General features: G+C 40.8%; 1 protein-coding gene across 2 annotated transcripts in view; it reads right to left on the reverse strand.

Moving 5' to 3' along the window:
• Positions 1-392: 392 nt before the first annotated feature.
• Positions 393-17,228, reverse strand: part of PDCD6IP (programmed cell death 6 interacting protein) — a 71,208-nt gene continuing 54,372 nt past the window's right edge. For both annotated transcript variants that reach the window (XM_019418603.2, XM_019418602.2), the window contains exons 13-18: positions 13,603-13,851; positions 13,120-13,254; positions 11,857-11,951; positions 3,506-3,629; positions 2,149-2,369; positions 393-1,065 (exon numbers count right to left, since the gene is read on the reverse strand). In XM_019418603.2, the coding sequence (XP_019274148.2) occupies positions 891-1,065; positions 2,149-2,369; positions 3,506-3,629; positions 11,857-11,951; positions 13,120-13,254; positions 13,603-13,851 (999 nt within the window). In that variant the 3' untranslated portion in view covers positions 393-890. The remainder of the gene's footprint in view (positions 1,066-2,148; positions 2,370-3,505; positions 3,630-11,856; positions 11,952-13,119; positions 13,255-13,602; positions 13,852-17,228) is intronic.

Genomic DNA, 17,228 nt, shown 5'->3' on the forward strand with positions numbered 1-17,228 from the left:
GACAGTCCTGTCAATGATATGTATTTATTTTAACCAGGTTATGGGAAAAAAAGGGAAAGAACTATTACCAGAATTTGTATCAATTTCTTGGAGAAGCTAATAAAACTTTAAATACACATATTTATTTGAAGAATCTTTGGTAGCAACTGTGTTTCTTCCACATTATAGGACTTTTCAAAATAAATGCCAAAATTAACATACTAATCAGCATATGAAAGATGAATTATGGTACTGTTTTTTTGGTTTTCCTATAAACCTGACTATTAACTTGAACTAATCATGCACTTAAACACAGTTATCTGTTTAACTTACGTACATATAAAATGAGAGACTAACACCAGAAAGAAATTAGACAGTAATGAGAATCAATGACAAAACATAACAATGACAACTGTTCTCAAGTAATTTATTTTTAAATTATAAGATTTACAATGCTTTGATTATGCAAAATAGCGTAATGGAAATTAAACCAAACTGATAAACCAAAAGAGAAAGAAAACGTAGCTTTCTTGAATATCAGTACTTAAACCATCATTGTAAGTATCTGACGTCCCAACCATGTCTTATGTAGACAGAAGTAGAATAGTTTCAAACGTTTGACTTGTGGGTTTAACTTCTCATTTTTCAACTTTGATGAACTGAAATGTAATTTATTTCAAATTCTATTATACCTATTATAGTGTTTACACTGCAACAGCAGCATCTCTCGGTGTGCGATCGAGTGTGGAACTGGGCACAGTCTCAGCTCGCAGCCGCGGACAGAAATTGCACACCGCGTTCGTACAACAGAGGATGTTACAGTAACCAGAGCACAGAGTTTAGTACGCTTATTGCAGGGCTGGTGTTTCCTTCCCTCTGAACTGAACCGGTCGAACTTCTGGGCTGGCATGTTACTGCTGTGGGTAGTAAGACTGCTGCGGGGGCTGAGGGAAGGGGTATGAAGGCTGCGGGGGCCCTGGGTATGGAGCCTGTCCGGGGCTCTGGTGATACACTGGCGGGTACGGCATACTATACTGACCGTATGCGTAAGGATTATAGCCCATGGGCATGGGCATGTGGCAATACCTGATGGAAAGAAAACAGACAGAAAAAATGGGTTGGTAAATCACACACTAGAAAATGAGACGTGTAATAATTACTCTGAAACCAAGGTTTTTCAAGAAAGTCATTTTTCTCTATTTCTCAGTCTAGTAGAAGACAGTGGAAAGAAAAAGCAGCAGTTTCAAGGTTAATATCCCGTTAATAATTGAGATGAAAGAATATCAGGTGCTTAATACCATCCAGAAAATAATACCGTTGACAGAAATAAGCCGAAATATTCAACTGTTAACAAAGAATAAAAATGGAGACCCTTCATTTTAACATGACAGCCTAAGTACATTCCTAACTCACAAGATTCAATATTCACTGTGATGTACATAAATTTACTGTTTACAGAAGTTTTTTTAATGTTTATTAATTTGTGAGGCGTGGGGGAGGAGCAGAGAGAGGGGGGGACAGAGGGTCTGACAGCAGCAAGCCCGACGCGGGGCTCAAACTCACAAACCGTGAGATCGTGACCTCGGCCGAAGTCGGACGCTTAACCGACTGAGCCACCCGGGCGCCCCTGTTTACAAAGTTTCAATATTTAGAAGACAGAACGTACTTACTAACAAGTAAAGTTTGGAGCACATCTTAGGAGGTAGTCAAGGGTCTGGACTTTTAAGATTAAAAACTTATCACACAGAAAGTCGTTCTTTAAGAAAGCACACGCCAAAATTAGAGTCGTGTTAAACAGTGTGTCAGAATGGCAATTCTTCAAAGTACGGGTGCGTGAACAAGGCCTATCGGTCTTGCCACGCTCAGCTCCGGAAAGGCGCCTCTCCGTTCTTCGCCAAAATAAGGACAACCAAGGAAACACAGTCTGCGTTCCGTACAGAAGAGGCGGATTTCCCGTGAGGCCAGCGCGTAAAAACTAAAACGTCAACAAGCCCGGGAAACGGCCGTTCAATTACTCAAATAAGGGACTCTGACATTGGTTCCATTTCTGCGTAAGCTGACAATGGAGCTCGCTCGTTCATGACGCCTCCATTCGTAGAAGGGGGGACTGTTTCTCAAAGGTTAACCAGAGCTAGAAACCTCAGCCCATTCATCCAGTTTCAGCCTTACCCGGGATATCCTGGATAGGTGGGGTAGGGGGGTCCCTGGGCCTGTGGAGGGGGCGCTGCTGAACCAGGAGTGGGTGCCGGTGCCGGTGCCGGTGGAGCAGTGCCCGTCCCCGCGGGAGCCGGAGCCGGAGCGGGAGCGGGAGCGGGAGCCGGAGCGGGAGGAGCTCGATTTGCTGGAAGCACAGGCGGTGGAGGCCGGGCCGGGGGCTGGGGCTTGGCGGGCTGTAAGAGAGTCGGCACTGACTGCAACATGGCTCACGTTTCCGTCAAATGACCGTCGTTAAAATAACGGAGGGCGTAAGAGAAGCTCTAGAACCCACCCAAGTGTATTTCTAATTCCCATTCTTAAATGTTGACTGAATACTCTAGAAACGTATCACAGCGGAGGAATGATTCTCCAACCTGTTAACACTCCACAGCCACTGCCCTGTTGCTGAGGCCTAATATTTAGCCACTTACTGCCCATTACTGCTCCCATCCGTGGTTAGACATTTGAGACGGGAGGAAGGAGCGAGTCGGGCACAGACAGGTCATCACTGGAATCTCCCCCTGGCCACGAGATTCTTTATGTGCATATTTTCAAACACCAGACAACTTAAAAGACTAGTACAATAAACAATCGCGTATTTATCAGTTAAATTCAATAATTACTGACTCGAGACCATATTCACTGTAGCTGTAGCTGTACCCATACATTTATGTATCGACATATTTGCGGAACCATTTGAAAGTAAGTTGCAAACTTCAGGACACCGGCCCTAAAGACTGCAGCACATAAGTTCTAATAATCACATACCATTTCGTCCTAAGGAAGTGAGTAATTATTTCCTAATACCATCGAGTATCCATGCCACATTCAAGTTTCTCTATCACAAAAAAAAACTCTCAGAGAAGAGGTTCTATGAACCAAGATCCAACCGAGGTTCACGTACTGCAGGATTATTATGAATCTTTCCCTCTCATTTAAACCAGAATGCCTCACATCTATGTGTTTTTTCTCTCTATGACATTCACTTTTAGAAAAGACAAAGCCAAGGGTCTCCTAGAATGTCCCAGTTCTAGATTTGTCCAACTGTTTCCTAATGGCACAATTTAACTTCTTGTTTTATCACTGTACTTGCGATAAACCGAAAGGCGGTTCTAAAGACTTGATTAGATTCAAGTTAAATGTTTTCTGGCAAGAATTCGCGAGTGATGCTGTATTCTTTATACCGCAGAACATGAGAAGGTTGGTCACCTCATGAAAACTGGTGCCCACCAGATCTCTACAATGTCAAGGGTGTTTTCTCCTTTACGGCAAGCAGGCAAGCAGTCACTAATGCAAAAGGCCCATTTAAAAAATGAGGTTGCTTACTGACCAGCATGGTTCTCGGCGCGGGCGTTGGCACAGCGGGAGCATGGCCCCCTGCGGGAGAAGACTGATACGCAGGCGTAGGGATTGAAGGAGCACTGGGTTCCCTGGCAATGCTTTGCTGCAGATCCCTTTAAGACAAAGGTGTTAGGAATTAACACAATTCAAAAAAACCGCACGTCTGAAATGCCAGGTCTTTAAAAGCTTTCTTCTCTGCGTATATGAAACATGGAAAACAGACTCAAAACGATGACGGTATTTTAAAATACACTACACTTCTGCTCTTGACTACAATGAACTTGAATCTTTTTTCCTACGATTTTCCCTCCTAGGAGGAAAGGTAAACTTTTTCTGAGGTCACAGTTACAGCTGGAGTAAGGAACAAGTCAACCTGGGCGGACGGACGGCCCTAAAAGAGCGCCCACTCTCTGGTAAGAAGCCGTCCCCTGGCTGGGCCACTCCTAACACAGCAGCGTCTCTAGAAGGTTTCAGAAGACCAACTGCTCACAGTCTGCCAGCTGTGTCACACGGGCGCTTCATCACTGCGTCATACCAGCGTTTCCAGAAAACGAAGAAAGCCAACCCAAACCATGATGCAAATTTCTTAATAAAAACTTTCTGAAATTATTCAAAGAAATGCAGCACTGAGCTGTTTTATGTTAAAAGATACCTCATAATCTGTAATTAAGGTAAATGCAGGATAGATTGTTGAAAGGACCATTAAAACGGAATTAAAAGTTAGCAAAATTGGAATCCATCCCCAAATCTCACTAACCAAAACCCTAAGGCAAAATGTACTCTGTGAAACAACATGATATTGATCAACTTCCCCCCAGCACTGATTCCTATACCCATGAAGGAAATACAGTATGTCCCAAAGCGTGAACAACAGCACCTATTGTCCTGATATAACAATTAACTGCAACCCCGCAGTCCCCCAGACCATACTTTCACTCTCACAAAGGGTCCCAGTTGGAAATTAGTCACTCCCCGTATTAAGAAAGTTAATACATTCATCAAGGAACCAAAAATACTTCTTAATGTTTGTAAGCTTAATAAATGCTTACAACACAAACTAGACGATTTTAATCAATATTAAAATTTTGAAATTTTTGAAACATTTTGTTATGTAGCTCATATATGTACTAAACATACTTAATATTTAGTATTTTGTTTTCTTATTTATGTAGTTACAGTTAGATATTGGAGTATACCACAAATATAATACCTAATGTATGTAATTATAAAGCCTTAACATAATACTTTTATTTTCCTTTGATAAACTCGAGATGGTCACAATAAATAACACACAAGACAAATAAGAATGTCCTAGCTACTCACTAATTATATAATTCAAAGCTATTAAATCATGAGACTCATAACAAAGCAAGAATACATGAACTAAAATCCCACCAGTGTTTCAATGCCAACAACTACCATTACTAACATTAGTTTCAAATCACTAGTGTAAAGAAGGCAGAGATCACAGTAAAATATTTATTCTTTCTGCACACTTATGAGAGGACACACTATCATCAGGAAAATGAACATTGAAACCACAATGAAATAACTAGATACCCACCAGAGGAGCTGGTGGCAAACTCTCAGACACTGCTAGTGGAATACAAGTACAACCACTTTGGAAAACTATCAACGTCAACTAAAGCTCAATACACACACACCTTCCGACCCAGCAATGCCACTCTCAGATACACCCCCAACAGCACCGCACACATCTGCTCACCAAAAGCATGATCTAGAGCTGCCCAGGTGGCCATCGAACACCCGAAATGTGCCTAGTATGAACTGAGAAGGGCTGCGAGTGGAAATTACACACCAAATCGCTAAGACTCAGTGTGGACAAAAAGTAAAACATCCCATACATGATTTGCATGATTATATGTTTAAACTGTAATACTTTGGATACACTAGCCGAAGTAAAATATATTTTTGAAATTAACTTCATGTTTACTTTTTAAAACGTGGCTGCTAGAAACTGTAAGTTGTAGGGGCGCCTGGGTGGCTCGGTCGGTTGAGCGGCCGACTCCGGCTCAGGTCATGATCTCGCGTGGATCTCGTGTGAGTTCGGGCCCCGCGTCGGGCTCTGTGCTGACCGCTCAGAGCCTGGAGCCTGCTTCCGATTTTGTGTCTTCCTCTCTCTCTGACCCTCCCCCGTTCATGCTCTGTCTCTGTCTCTGTCTCTGTCTCAAAAATAAATAACGTTAAAAAAAAAACAAAAGAAACTGTAACTTGTGTGTGGCTGACAGTACTTTTGCCATAGAGGCGAAGCTCGCTTTATGTCACCAGCCCTGCACATCTCGTTTGTTTCCATTCTTTGCTTCCAGCAAAACCGGAGAGTCAGGTTTTCGAACGCTCACGCTCACTGTTCGTAACACAGCAGCCAAAACCACACGCTACTCAAATACTGGACAACAGCGGACTATACACACCGCTTCCAGCACAGTCACACACTGAAAGCTGCACAAATATGAAAATCAAAGACCTATAACCACACACAACCGTATGGATGAGTCTGACGGTACCGACTGTAACCACAGGACAGCACATGCGATCCCACTGAGTCCAGCACGAAACAGGAGAAGCCCCTCAACCCTCTCACAGAAAGGACGGTGGTCGCCCTGGCGAGGTGGGTAACGACTGGGGAGACACAGGGACGATGCTTCTGGGGTGCTGAGAATGTTCTGTGAACTGACCTAAGTGCTCGATACGTGGAATGTTCAGTTTGTAAAATTCAGTAAGAATTACGTGGACTTTTCTTATGTTTTTATTTTATAGTCAGTAAACATGTTTCAAGGAATTTAGGCCCTCAGTATTAAGAGTGATTTTAACAAAATAAACCCTCGGATTTTTAAAAGCTAATGTTGTATCTATTTGGTCTACTTTTCCATTCTTCATTTACCTTTTAATCACTGAGATAAAACCATGTGACAAGTTGATGCCTATTCTGTTTATAGTACAAATATAGAAATATACATGCAAATAGTAACAAACCTAATCTTCTCTTTTAAGTTTATGTATTTATTTTGAAAGAGAGAGACAGAGAGACAACGGGAGAGGGGCAGAGAGAGAGAGAGAGAGAGAGAGAGAGAGAGAGAGAATCCCAAGTAGGCTCCACGTCGTCAGCACAGAGCCCGACGTGGGGTGCAATTCCACAAACCATGATATCATGACCTGAGCCAAGATCAAGAGTTAGACACTTAACTGACTGAGCCACCCAGGCACCCCACAAACCTAATTCTCAACCTAGAGATTTGAAATAGGAAATATCTGAAAATGAGAATATCCCCAAATTTCTTCCTAAGCTGTGAACTTCTATTACACTACACAATTCTAAAAATAGTTACGTTAGCCCATTTTACACTGAAGGTTGAAGTGGAGAAACTGAGAGTACAACTAGAAAGCAAATTATCATGGACAAAAAATTATTTCAAGCAGGGGTGGGCAAAACTTTTTCCTTTTTTCCAAATAGGAAATATTCTAGGCTTTGCAGGATACAGGGTCTCTGTCACAAATAATTAGTAATACTCTGTTGTTAGTACAAAGTCAGACACAGACAATACACAACTTAGAAAAATAAGCAGCAGACTCAACCTGGGTGCTGCAGTTTGCCAACTTAAACCCAGAAACCGTTGTTTGGCTCTTTCTTGGTCCTGAGCTACAGATTTTAAGGGTTCTATACAGTCACCTCAATGGCTGCTGCTTGCATGAAGGGAAGAAAAGAGGGGCAAAAAGGTCCTGTTCCAAGCCCCCCACCCTGCTTACATCTGAGCCAGATTCATTGTTATCTGTTTTACAAACTGGGCTTCTCTGTAACACTAAGCTTGAGCAAAGGGTTCTGCAGTTTAAAAAAAAAAAAAAAAAAAAAAAGGAGGCAGTAAGGAATGAATCTGATAATTTAGCTGTACAGTCTGAAAAATAAAAATCAGACTACTTGAATGTGGCTATAAAAACATATGAAGTCCCATTAATTATTAAGATTACTTTCATATAATTTTCTGAACAGGTAATGTGTTGTTCACTTGACTCACAATAAAAAGGGAGTCGAAGGCCCCCATCTGCAGGCTCCCTCCCTACCATATGCTAACACATACTCAGAATAAATTCCCAAAACCAGACTAGCTGGATTAAGGATGTACGGATTCGTCATCCAGGCCTTTAGAGCAGAACTGCCCCCACACAAGGATGCACCCACACACATTCATAGCCGTGGATGAGACCTGTTCCCCTACATATGCCAACAAGGCATGTTCTCAAACTTCCAGATTTTTGCCCTTCTGAGAAATGTCATTCTGGAGTAGTTGTAATTTATATTTACATTATACTGAATGAGGGCAGATTTTTGTTGTTTTTTGTTTTCTTAAGTATAGGCACAACGAGGGGCTCAAACTCACGACCCCAAGATCAAGAGCTGCGTGCTTCACCCACCGAGCCGGCAAGGCACCCCAGAAAGGTATTTTTTCATACGCTTAAGAACCAACCACTTACATTTCCTCATACGCAAAATCTCTGTTTACAGCCTTTGCCAACTTTTCCTAGTGGGTTTTTCTCCTCCTCAGTAATATCTAGGAGTTCTTCATAAATTATTTTTTTTAATGTTTATTTCTTTTTGAGAGAGAAAGAGCGGGGGGGGGGGGGGGGGGCAAGGGGAGGGGCAGAGAGAGAGAGAGAGAGAGAGAGAGAGAGAGAGAGACACAGAATCCAAAGCAGGCTCCAGGCTCCGAGCTGTCAGCACACAGCCTGATGCGGGGCTTGAACTCATGAACCCTGAGATCATAACCTGAGCCTAAGTTGGATGCTTAACCAACTGAGCCACCCAGGCGCCCCTCTTGATAAATTAATAAATTTGCTTTTTGCCTTCGTGAGGTTTCAAATATTTTCCCCCCAGCTTATTACATAATAACTCTGCTTTATGTTATGATGCACTTATCCTTTTTTTAAAATGGCTTCTAGATTTAAGTCAGAATAAGAAATACTCTTCCCTTTTCAGCTCTATAAAGGAATTCTCTCATATTCTCTTGTGAACTTTACATTTCATTTTACACATTTCAAGTCTGATCCACTTGAAATTTATTCTGGTATAAAAATAACTTTTGTTTTCTAAATGGCTAGGCGGCTAACTTCTTCTGATTGGCTTAGGATCTTTTTACATTAAATTCACAATGTATTTGAATTTATTTCTATTTTGCCTTTGGTCTGTCTAATCATGTACCAGGACCACTATGTTTTAATTAGACACAATAATACATATTTCAGTGTCTGGTAGAATTGCTTTCCATTACTATTTTTATTTTTTCCTGGCTAATAATTGGACAGTTTTTTTAGATGAGCGTTAGGATCAACTCATCTAGTTGTAAATGAAAATCTATGTATTTATTTTAAATCAAATTATGTTGAATGCTTAAGAACTGATTTCTTTGTGCATCATCCTACCCAAAAACATGACACATCTTTCAAATTCCAGTCCCCTTTTGTACCCTTCAACAGTGTTTTCTACATACTGGTCTCATACACAACAAACTTATTCTGATGTAGTTTATCTTTGCTGCTGCTATTGTAAGTAGGGTCTTTCCTCCATTATATTTCCTATATGATTATTTATATGAAAGCTACTGATTTCTACAAATCTTTACAATCAATTGTCTTCAGTAAAGATTCTTCTGTTGTTTGCTGAGTTTGGGGGCTGATTCTCTTGGGTTTTCAAGTTGTATGATCATAAAGTCTAAAGTAGTGAAAATTTTACCTCCTCCTTTTCAGTGTTTATCTTTCTAATTTTATTCTATTGTCTAATTGTGCTGGTTCGTACTGCCAAAATAGTATTAAATAATAGGGTGGACGGTGTTCATTTTGTCCTTGCTTTTAGAAGGAATGTTTACATTGTTTCTCCATTAACCATGATGCTGAGTTCTGTGCAGATATAAACAAGAGTGTGTGTGTGTGTGTGTCTCTCTCCACACACACACACACACACACACACACACACACACACTCCTATTTTACTGAATACCAGAACAGTTATTTTCTCAATTGCTTTTCCTCACCCATGAAGAGAATCTTTTTCTCCTTAATATAAAAATACTGAACCAATCACTACATTACTGGAATAACCACCTCCATCCCGCTTGATCATGGCTCTTTTTCTAAGATACTGGTGAGTATCAATGGTAAGTATTTTATTTAGGACTTCTGCATCCATAACCACAAGTAAAGCTGGTCTGAAGACTGTTTTTGTCTTAATCTTTGTCAGATTTTCTTATCAATAACACTAATTTGGTGTTATTATATTACATAAACTCTTTTGTTTTTGTTTTTTTTTAAACTTCTGAAACCATTACAAAGCATTCTAAGGGCGCCTGGGTGGCTCAGTCAGTTAAGCGTCCAACTTCGGCTCAGGTCACGATCTCACAGTTTGTGAGTTCGAGCCCTGCGTCGGGCTCTGTGCTGACAGCTCAGAGCCTGGAGCCTGCTTCCGATTCTGGGTCTCCCTCTCTCTCTGCCCCTCCCCTGCTTGCGCTCTGTCCCTCTCTCCCAAAAACAAACATTAAAACAAATTTTTTTAATAAAAATAAAAGGCATTTTAATTATTTGCTTTTTAAAGGTTTAGTAGAAAAACTGTAAAAACAACACTGCTCTTTCTTGGGGGGCGGGGGTGGGTGGTGCAGGGAGGTAGCTCTTAGCAAGTTCTCCAACAGCTTCTATGAAAAACAGTTTCAATATGGACGGGGGTGAATGATGGTCAGGCTGGCTGCAGGGCTCAAGACAGACTCAGGAGCAGAACAGTCTGTGAGTTCTCTTGGTGTATCACCAATGAATGTACCGTTCCGGGTAAGCCCCTGCAAGGCAGTTTCACCGGGTATCAGACCCCTGGCTCATACCTGCCTTCCTGGAGTTCCAGTGGCCATCACTGCCCCCCACCCCCACCCCACCCCCTTCTAGCAGGCAGTGCTGTGAGCCTAAACGTTTTTTCACCTTTTTATAAACTGTCTTGATCTTTTTGCCCAACTGCCTAAAGGATTCTGCCATCATCTTTTAATGAGCTAATGATTTATATCCCTTGGTGTTGACGGTTCTTGTTCATTTTTCTTAACCGTGAGATACACCTTTTCGACACGCCTTCCTTTATTTTCCTAAAGGAACGTATTCTTAGGTAATACCGTTAAATATTTGTTCTGAACAGAACGTTGAACAACGAACATTGTTTTGCTTTGTCTTCTTTGTGGAAATTCACTTCTGCACGTTCGGATCTTCTTCGCCTGTCTTCTAACCCTTCTTCTGGTTTTACTTTGGCTTCATCTTCTTTGACTTCGGTTTGCTCTGGGGGCCGACGTCTTCTTCACGGTCTAGTCCCACTTCATCTTACATCCGTGCTCATCTTGTTCTTCTCTCCTCCACTTGCTTCCTGAATCCAGCCCCTCACGTTTTATCACCTCCTTTCTTCTCACCACCTTCCTTGATTCTGGTACTTCCTCACGTGGGGTTCCTCAGAGTCACTGCTTCCTAATCCTTTTCTCCTTTTTTTTCTTTTTCTAAATTCATGATGAATGTTCATCCAGAATTTTCATCTGTTCTAGGACAATACTATTCTGGTGAATATTCTCCATGTATTAGGTTTTACTAAATTCAGTTCATTTTGGGGGCGCCTGGGTGGCTCAGTCAGCTAAGCGTCCGACTTCAGCTGAGGTCATGATCTCCCGGTCTGTGGGTTCGAGGCCCACGTCGGGCTCTGTGCTGACAGCTCGGAGCCTGCTTCAGACTCTGTGTCTCCCTCGCTCTCTGCCCCTCCCCGACTCGTGCTCTGTTTCTCTCTCTCAAAAATAAATAAATGTAAAAAAAAAAAAATTAAATTCGGTTCATTTTTCTCACCATTAAAAAAAAATACTGTATCTTTGCACCAATGCTGTGTCAACTCTACTGGTCACTCGGCACAGAACGAGTCCTATGGTACTGGTTTGACCTCCTCAGCAGGTTCCTTCAGAAGGGAAGTCTGCTGATCTTTTCTAAGCCATTCATCCTGTCCTCCCCATATTCTGTACCTCTAGTTTTATGTGTAAGGAACCTGCTGGCCATTTCCAGGTAAATTGTGTATGTTTATTGGCATTCCTGAGACCCGTCACCCTGACTTGTTGCATTGTCACTTCTGTGGCACAGTGTGCTTCTGACACCGAGAGTTTCTGCTCTTCTCCTTTATTCTCAGGTCATGCAGCTTGCTAGCTGCCTGTAAATGTCCAGGAGGAAAGAAAGGAAACTGCCATCTCATACTGCCCAGTTCACCCCAAAGCTTCCACGTGTAACTTTTCAAAAGAAAAATCCTCTAAAATTTGATACACAAAATAAACTTACTTTAAGAGTTCATCTCTTTCTGTCTTCCGTGCAAACACGATGTCACTGCACTTGTTCTGGAACCTGACCAGGATTTCGGTCAGCTCATTGTAAAACTGTAAGTAAAGAAATACAAGTCATAAGCCAGAATGATATTTTAATCTGAAGAGGAACACAGTCTAAAGCTCGTTTGTCAATCACGGTTAAACCTAAACAACCAAACTCCTCCGACGGCACAGTCATACCACTAAGGTTCAACAACTTAATGTTGAATATGACCTAATAACATTCCTAAAGAAAATGAAATAAACTCATTCTTGGAGAACACCTGTCACCAAAAATTAAATGAAACAAACTATAAGTTTCATGATCATGAGTATGTTCCCAATTCCTGGAGAAAAGGCAAGTACTTAAAAAAGATAGGAAACCTATTTCAGTGGAAGGATTAGATTGCACATTCACTTCAGAAATAGAGACATCACTTCAGAAACTCTTAGAGGCATTTCCAAAGGCTCTCTGAAGAATTTCCTCAGCTTATCTATATTTCAACAAAGCATTTTAAACCAAATTAAAACGGGATCTTCCTATCCTATTTCCAAGGCTCCGTCGTATTTCTACCTCTTCTGAGGTTTTTACCTTACATCCAAGGTATTTGTATCAAAATAACTTTATTCAATAATCGCCATGGAGTTAAAATACCACAAGGTATTGTGTATCTGAAAAACTAACGATCACCTGTTCCCTCAGAAGCGAAGTAAATGTTAAAAACAAATATAATCATTTCCCTAAGCTATTTAAAGGAAAGGCAAGAAAATACTTAACATATTTAGTAAGCATCCTGAGACTCGGGCAGATAACAAGTCCATCGTTATCCAAACCATCAGCACAGAATATAAAAGCCATATCCTCCCGTCCCTTCCCCACCACGGTTCAGCTTCGACTACTCCTGTTCCCGCATAATTCACTCAAATTGGTCAACTTCCTGTCCCCCAAAAAAGCGTCACTGGCTTTTGACATCTCTGTGCTAATTTCTTTTACCTGAAATTCCTACACCCTCTTTCTGTCTGGTGAAATACACAATTCATTCTTCAACATTCTCATGAAATATTGCCACCTTTGTTAAGGCTTTCCTTCCCTTATGAAGCCTCTCAGAGGAAAAAATCATTAAAGCTAGGAAGTTCGAGACAAAGCATGATAGTAAGGTCCAACTGGAAAAACTATTAACTTCTCAAACTATATTTTCACTCTGTACTGGTGAACTACTGTTTCTTTTGGACTTCATACCTTTGTGCCCTCCTTCAAATTAGCCACAAGCTCAACAAAGTTGTCATATGCAGTAGCTAAATTCTTCAAAACTTCTTCTCTTAAGTTAGCTTCATTATTAGATTGCTTCATTTTTGAAAACTCCTGGTGTGAGACCTTGTTAAAAGAAAGATTGATGTATTTACATTTACTTATCAAATTAATATAGCCTGTAACACTTTTACTGATACTTTCCCAACTATATATGAAGATCATATGTGATTACATGCAGGAATCACTAGAAATTTACCTAATAGAATATTTATTTTGGAATAACACAGTACTTTAGTTCTTAAAGTAAAAATATCACAAATTCAGTGGTTATCAAAATACAACCAATAACGATTACAGATTTCTATCAGTATGTAGTACTTGCAAAACACAATCCTGACATAGATTTAGTCCAGGTTTATCCTTTCTGTGATTTTCTTCAACACAAATCTTACTAAAGCATATAAGCTTTACCTGAATATTTTTAAGAAGTTCTTCCTGTTTCCTTAGAGATTCTTGGACTTTCGTCGTAAGACCTCCATAGATTCGATCCAGCTCAGTGACAGAAAGAGCTTCTTCATTTATTACACCATCTTGAGCCAAAGCAGTCAAAAACTTGCTTGTCATGTCAAAATTCACTGATTTCAAGTCATTCTCTAGCCCTTCTCTTTCCTTCTTTACTTCATCAAGATTGGTCAATAAGGATTTTAAGACATTTACAACCTAAACAATTAAAACAAAACGAAACAAACAAAACCCCTTAGTTTAAACTGCCAAAAAAACCAGAAGCCAATTTCAAGAAGGGAATTATACACACAAAGGTTCACTCCTTTGAGACGATTTCTCAGACAGCCAAGCATAAATTGCACATCAGGTTTATTTACACTGTACCCTTAGTGGACTCAGATTATAAGAGCAGCGGCAATAATGATAACACCAGCAAGCATGATGATTTACATGAACATTTATTATGTGCCAGGGACTGTCCTAAACACTTCACAAATCTAGTATTACCCTTACAATATCCCATAAGGTATATATTTATTACTTCTCTTCCACAAATAGAGAAATTAAGCCTCAGAAAAATTAAGTAACTTGCCTAAAGTTACACAGCTACTAAAGGAACACAGGTAAAATTTGAGACCTCAGTCTGCCTAACTCCACAATCAATCTCGTAACCACTCTACACTACACTATCTCCCTGTCATGGTTCCGAGGTAGAGGGAGAGATGTTCTTGCCAAGTAAGCAGATACTCTATTTTGCTGACATGGAGAGACAGAGATATACAGAGAGAGACATGGAGATAGAAACAGAGATACAGATCTATATGGAGAGAGCATCTTAGATAGAGAAAGAAGAGAGCCAAAGAGGTAGATACAAAGCTATAAACTACACGTTTATGTTATATACTGGTAGAGAGAAAGGAGAGAGGCCTCTTGTACATCTCTTCATTCCACTAAGAGTTCTATCTCTGATTCGGCCCAGGCATCTCGAACACCCACATGATTCATAAACAGCCCTTTGGAGTCTGTGTTACAGTGCCCAAGCGCCCCGCTGATGCCACTTACAAACTGTCCCTTTTCACTCACATCTCTCCGCACTCTTGCGAAGACCACCAGGGAGAAAACCAACCGTAAAGCCCCCATTGCGCTTGCCCCCATGCTGCTCAGAGAAAGTAAGCTGGGGCAAAGACAAAGGAAGAAGGGGACACCCAGGACCCCATCTATATCCCTGTCTGTCTTCTTACCATGGCATTTCCAACCCCAATGGCTCTCCCACCTACTGCCGGTGTCTAAGCATTTCTGTCCTACTCTTCATGACACAGCCCTCATTAGCTCCTTGGCAAGTGTCCAAAATAACCTTCCTTTGTGAAGACTAAAAATCTGAGGAAAAATCTATAATTTCTTCTAAATTTTGGCCTCTGTTCACCATCTACACCTCTTACGTGTCCTATCTTAAATGCAGAGTCTTTTAAACACTCAGAGTAGTGGAGAGAACTGTGACTCCGGGAGGTCCAAGAAGCCTCAAACCACAGATACTCTCGATGGAAGGAAGAGGACAAATAATCACACCTACATGGAGATGGCAAGTCTGTTTCAGGGATCTGGTGGAATCTGATGTTAGACGATGTGCATAAGAATCTTGTTTTGGGGATCTGGTGGAATCTGATGTTAGACCATGTGCATAAGAAATCTTGTTTCCAGATGACTTCCGGGATATATTGTCACATGAAAATCAAAGGCACCAGAGCATACATACAGCATATTACACCCTGAGTAAAGAGGAGGGAAATCAGAAATAGGGGCTCCTGGGTGGCTCAGTCAGTTAAGCATCTGATTCTTGGTTTTGGCTCAGGCCATGATCTCAAGGTTCCTGAGATCAAGCCCCGCGTTGGGCTCTGTGCTGACAGCACGGAGCCTGCTTGGGATTCTCTCTCTCCCCCTTTTTCTCTGTCCCTCCCCCACTCATACGCACTCATTCTCTCTAAATAAGCTTTAAAAAAAAACAGACATATACACACATAATATAGTATGTATATGTGTGTGCACATGTAATTTTAAAAAAAAAGAAAAACAGGACAAACCAGAAAGTAACAAAAAAGGTTGTTTACAGAGAAAGGATGGGAACAAGGTGGAAAGAACAGAGATGAGATTTCTCTGCATGCACCTTTGGAATTATGAACATTTTTTACACATTCAAAACACAAAATTAAATCACAACTTGAATATAGGAACACAAGTACCTAGTTATCCATCAAAGTGAAACGTAATTACATAGAAAAAACTATTTCAACCCTGACTACATTCCCTTAATGGACATATTATGACTTAGGTCCTGTGTAACCAAGGATACTGTACCTCCTGGAAAACTCAATCTCGTTATCTGCAAAGCAAGAATAAGAGTACTTATCCCAGAACTGTTGTGAAGACTGAAATCATATCAAGTGCTCAACGAAATTTGTAACACAGGGTAAGCACTCAATCAGTAGCAGCCATTATTATTAACTGGTAGTTAGGTGTTACAGTTTAACGCTATACTTTGGGTACACTGTAGAATAAAGAGGCTTAGGCATCTACGCAATAAGAAGAGAGGAACAATGAGGAATAGATTAAGAATTAAAATATTTAGGGGCGCCTGGGTGGCTCAGTCGGTTAAGCATCCGACTTCGGCTCAGGTCATGATCTCACGGTTTGTGGGTTCGAGCCCCCTGTCGGGCTCTGTGCTGACAGCTCGGAGCCTGGAGCCTGCTTGGGATTCTGTGTCTCCCTCCCCTCAGCTACGCCCCTGCTCACACTCTGTCTCTCTCTGAACATAAATAAAGACTTTAAAAAAATTCTTTTTAAAAAGAATTAAAGTATTTATTCTGCTGTAACTATGGGACACATTTTGGGGGGGGGGGTGCAATAGGATATAATTTTAAAAGGCTGGGGCAGTATTATCTATTGTCTTATTTTAAACAGATAATGGAACCTCAACCATGACTGTGGCTCTATGTGAAGGTTGTTTAACTATTAGAAAAATGCCACTTATCTTTCTCTCAGTTATGTCCAAAAAAAGCCAGAAAGAAAATAATATAACAGTCAAGTAAAATAAAGCTGGGGGAGAAACAGGAATATGCAAAACCCGTTCAAAAAAAAAAAAAAAAAAAGTCTACTAAACAAAGCTGAAAGTCAGGGATACCATAACACATTATCTAGAAAGAGACTGGATGTCTCTTTCATAGTAGGCAACTAAGATCCTCTCATCAAATAATGGGTCACCACTGCAGTGGTGGTAGCCCAAGTTAGCCAACAAGTCATATGAGGAGACAGACATGGTCCACGGGGATATAGCCTCGTGTTCAGTGAAGAGCTAAGCATTCACAGGCAACAGAGTCATGTGGGAAGAGGACCCCAGCAGAATGTGGAGAGCCCCAAGTTCTAATCCCAGCTCCACTATGAAGAAAAGCTAATCCTAACTTTTACGGTGGTCAGTTTTCTAATCCGTGATAAAAAAGGGCCAAAGATCTATTTAGTAAGTCCTATTCTATTCCAAAATGCTAGGATTCTAACTCTCTGGAAAAAAATGCTATTTGGAACAACCAATTTATAAATGAACT

This window comes from Panthera pardus, unplaced genomic scaffold (genome assembly GCF_024362965.1).
Source record: "Panthera pardus isolate Hobbes unplaced genomic scaffold, ASM2436296v1 HiC_scaffold_16, whole genome shotgun sequence".
In the NCBI taxonomy this organism is placed as follows: Eukaryota; Metazoa; Chordata; class Mammalia; order Carnivora; family Felidae; genus Panthera; species Panthera pardus.